This window comes from Volvox carteri (genome assembly GCF_000143455.1).
Source record: "Volvox carteri f. nagariensis unplaced genomic scaffold VOLCAscaffold_69, whole genome shotgun sequence".
Classification (NCBI taxonomy): domain Eukaryota; kingdom Viridiplantae; phylum Chlorophyta; class Chlorophyceae; order Chlamydomonadales; family Volvocaceae; genus Volvox; species Volvox carteri.
Genome location: NW_003307612.1, coordinates 27,568 through 31,750, shown reverse-complemented (window position 1 = coordinate 31,750; position 4,183 = coordinate 27,568). Strand labels below are relative to the sequence as shown.

The 4,183-nt window shown below is 58.6% G+C and overlaps 1 protein-coding gene across 1 annotated transcript in view; it reads left to right on the top strand.

Moving 5' to 3' along the window:
- VOLCADRAFT_98169 (uncharacterized protein) overlaps positions 1-4,183 on the top strand; it is a gene marked incomplete at both ends in the record, with an annotated part of 12,877 nt that overhangs the window by 822 nt on the left and 7,872 nt on the right. Inside the window, 8 exons of the mRNA XM_002957092.1 lie at positions 18-484; positions 891-986; positions 1,386-1,472; positions 1,895-2,010; positions 2,306-2,462; positions 2,691-2,783; positions 3,149-3,356; positions 3,745-3,941. Of these exons, the coding sequence (XP_002957138.1) occupies positions 18-484; positions 891-986; positions 1,386-1,472; positions 1,895-2,010; positions 2,306-2,462; positions 2,691-2,783; positions 3,149-3,356; positions 3,745-3,941 (1,421 nt within the window). The remainder of the gene's footprint in view (positions 1-17; positions 485-890; positions 987-1,385; positions 1,473-1,894; positions 2,011-2,305; positions 2,463-2,690; positions 2,784-3,148; positions 3,357-3,744; positions 3,942-4,183) is intronic.

Here is a 4,183-nt window from a genome sequence, read left to right as displayed (position 1 = left end):
ACGCCGTACATCCACAGCTACGGCCGGCATGGACGGCAACGTAACGATCGGTGAAGGTACCGCGGCGGCGGCGGCGGGGCCGTATCCCGACGGCAGCGGGGGGGACGCCGACGACGCTGCAGCCGCCGCCTCCGACAGCGCCGCCACCGACCGCAGGAATACGACAAGTACGGACAGTACGGATGCCGAGGATAGCGAGCTATTATGGGATCCAGCGCTTCTAGGGGCGCTGGCGCTGGCCGCAGCAGCCGTCAGCGTCGGTGTCTTTGCCGCCATGGCGGCGGCGGCGGACGCTGCGGCAGCATCCGCCGCCGCGGCAGCGGCGGCGCTGGCGGCGCCGCCGGCGCCGGCGCCTGTGAAGTGGGTTCAGCTGAACCCGGTGCCGGGAATGGCGCCGGCGACGGCAGCTGCCGTACAATGGTACTTGCTTACGTGGACGGAGTTTTGCAACGGATTCATGGAGCCGTTATCCCGAGCTTTCCAGGTGGGTTGGTGTTACGGGATGTACGACACCAGGGCGCGGATGGTACGTTTGGTAGTCTAATTTTAAAAGAGGTTTGGGGTTTGAGGACGGTACAGATTGAGCCGCTACTGCTGCTATTGATGCTACTGCTGCTGCTACTGCCATGTGGGGGGTTTTAACTTAGGTTTTTGTGGAAGGGCCCACCTCGCTAACGGCAGTAGCAGGTTAGACACACAATAAACATCTCCTCGATTTGTACGGCAGCTGACGTGGCACACGGGCTGGGTCCTGGCCCCCCAAGCCGCCCCTCCGCCCCCTAACCCCCCAAACGCCTTCTCGTCCCGGGGCCCCCTACCTTCCCCGCCCCAACCCACCCATACACACACACACACCTCCTCCCGCACCGCCGTCCGCCCCCGCTTCATAGAAATGGTCGTACGCGGCCCTGCCAGTCAAGATTGCTGTCGTACTGGTCAGCAGCTTTCCGCTGGTGCTGGTCTTCGGAGTCCTGTACTACTTGGCGGTGGGTGGGTTTTAAGGTTTTAGATGATGGTGGTTGGGAGGCTGGCGGTTGGCGGTTGGGGTAGTTGGAATGGGCGCATTAGTGGATTTTGCCCGCGACGTGCAGCCACACGGAACACACCAATCCCGTACACACCAGTTCAAGCACGCGACCCCACAGCGGCGGGTTTTCGCCTCTCCTCTTGTACTGCACTGTCGTACATACACACACACCGCCCGCCCCTCTGCCACCCCCCGGCACACCATGAGCACTGATGCACCTGGCTTTCCACCACTGCGAACTCCCCTTCGATTTCCCCCTCCACTCCGCCGAAATCCCCCGCCCCATCCCCCGGGGGACTAACCTTAATCCTCCTCACCCCCAACCTTAATCCTCCTTCCCGCCAAAACGTCTGCTCAGGTGGGCGGCCGACCCGCGGGTCAGTCCTTCACAGAGGCGCTTATCAAGATACATTGCATCCTCAACCGAATGCCGGGAACCAACATGGTGCGTGGGGGTCGTACAAGGGGGGGGAGGGGGGTTGGGGTTTCTTGACGAGGCTTGGGTTTTTAAGGTGTAAGGTAAAGGGCCGAGTAGCGAGGTGAAAGTGAAGTGGGTTGCGGGTAATGTGTCGTACGGCTAGTGAGGGAGAACAACAGAACTGCCAGAGCGAGTGCTATCGTCCCGCTACCCCGTATTGGTCAGCATTTTCCCCGCCACATACATACATACATACATACATACATACGCGGTGGGGGACATCACTGCCCCCTCGGGGACCCCTCCTACGGAATGCGAATCACACGGCCCCCTCCCGCCCGCCCGCGTCCTGAAACCCGTTCCTTCACCCACCCCCCTGGATTCCCCCGCGCCTCCCACCCTTTCCCCCTCGCCTCGGGCCGTACTGTTGATGGCTGCCGTACTCGGAGGTTCGGGAGAACAACGCGGTCAGCTTTCTAGTGGTGAATGCGGCCTTCTTCACCGGGCTCTTCACATTCGCCATATTCCTAGGAATTGTGTCAGACGAGGTCAAAACCACGTTCAGGTGGGGGAAATACAGACCTTGTAAACAGACAGACAGACAGACAGACAGACAGACATGTACACACTCCTGTGTGTGTGTGCTGGGGGTTTGGGTTGGGTTGGGTTTGGTTGGTTTCCCCGGGTGGATCGGAAGTTGTCTTTCAGCTCTTTGGCCATGGTTATGGAGTTCTGGGAGAGCAGCTTGTACGAAGTACGGCTTCGTACTTCCGTACATTCGACTTATCCCATCGCGGGGGGCGAGGGGGAGGAATCAGCGGGGCCGTATACACACATGCCGTACACTGTAACCCAACCAGGTCCATCAAGACCGGCGATTATCCCGTACGTGTACGGGACCACGTGCTCGTCCTCAACTGGTCGCATCACACAATTCCGTTGCTACGGCAGTACGATCTTGCACGGCAGTACGCGGGTAACGACGCCTTTTTCCGCCGGCCGTTGGTTCTGTTGTCGGTGGGTTGGTTGGGTCGTTAGGCAGTTTTCCTGGTTGGGTAATTCGGTAAGTTGGGAAGGGAAACTGCCCTTTGCTTTGCATTGATGATGGTAGATGGGGTGGACGTTCGTTTCTCTGGATGCCGTACTCGAGTCGTACTCGCTAGTCTGATATGCATGAAACTCGAGCAACCACCGCAATAACCGCAAATACCATTTTGCGCAATGACCACTGAACGCCACCGACAGGACACTCCTAAACAAGACATGGACAACGAAATCGCGGAGCGGCTCAAATCCAACAGCCTGGAGGTGGTAACCCGATCCGGCAGCCCAGCCATGGTGCGTCGTCGTCGTCGTCGTCATTGTCGTGTTCTTCGTCGTTATCTTCGTTGTCGTTGTCGTTGTCGTGAAACAACTTTTCCCCTCCATGTCAGGGCTCATGTGTTTTGCGATTTAGTCAGTAAGGATATTCTGTCTGCGGCTTCTGTACGGCTTGTAATTGTCGTACAAACGAAGCATGCCGTACAGTGCTCAACCACCATAACTACCGATTGTCTTCGGTTAGGAGTTAAGTTGAGGAGTTGCGCCCTGTGATTATCTGTGTGTGTGTGCGACTGACCGTTGAAGGCAACCGCTGTGCAACCGTTAACCGTTAGCTCACAACCGTTAACCGCCTAACTACAGCCCCGGTCGCTGCCGTACAGTTGCGGGATCTTTCAACGGTGGCGGCGGCGTCGGCCCACACCATCATCGTGTTGCACCCCGGCGGCGCCGCAAGCCATGCGTCGGCGGAGGCGGCCAAGGCGTCGACGGCCATGGCGCTGGCGGCGTTGACGGCGTCGGAGGCCGCGGCGGCGGCGACGCGTGGGAAGGAGCTGGCGGCGGCGCAGCAGCTCACCTGTGTTGGCGGCGGTACGGGACCACTTAGGGGGGTTCCACAAACATAAACTGCCTTCGCGTTTATCTGTCTGTGTATCTGTCTGTTTATCTGTCTGTGTATCTGTCTGTTTATCTGTCTGTGTATCTGTCTGTTTACCTGTCTGTTTATCAGCATTCTGGTTGGCTTCCTGAACATCGTACCTACGAACATCCCTTGTGTTCTCTCCCCAAGCACCACGTGAACGTCGTACAACAGTACAACATCACATTGCGGAATCGATTCGTTCGATGCATTCGACGACCGACATAGTACGACACCACGACAGTTTTTCTTGATACCCCGTTCCCCTCCCCCTTTTCCCCCCGCTCCCCTCTGCAAATACACACACGCGTGTTCCTTTCTACCGTTGCTGTACGGCAGATCTTCCTGGTTTTATCTCGCAGCCCTTCCAAGCGCTGTCCTCGTCACTGGGTTTGACCCGCCATCCGACCCACGGGTCGGTGGGTCAGCGCCTGCCCCGCGTGTTGTTCCAGATGCCCGACGAGGTGGTGGTGGCCCAAGACCCCGTCAGCTCCTTCACAAAGTCCTCCCCAGCCAACATAAGCGGAACCATGCAGGTAGGTGCGTGCGGTGTGTACGGCATGTGTATTGTGTGTACGGCGTGTATTGCTGGGGTAGGATGAGTGAGTGGGTATTTCGCCAAGAGGCACTGGCGATGTCGTGGCGCCGGTCACCCCCCCCCTCTTTTTCTCTCTCTCCCACCCCTCACTCTCTCTCCCACCCCTCACTCCCTCTCCCACCCCTCACTCTCTCTCCCACCCCTCACTTTCTCTCCCACCCCTCAGTCCCTCTCCCACCC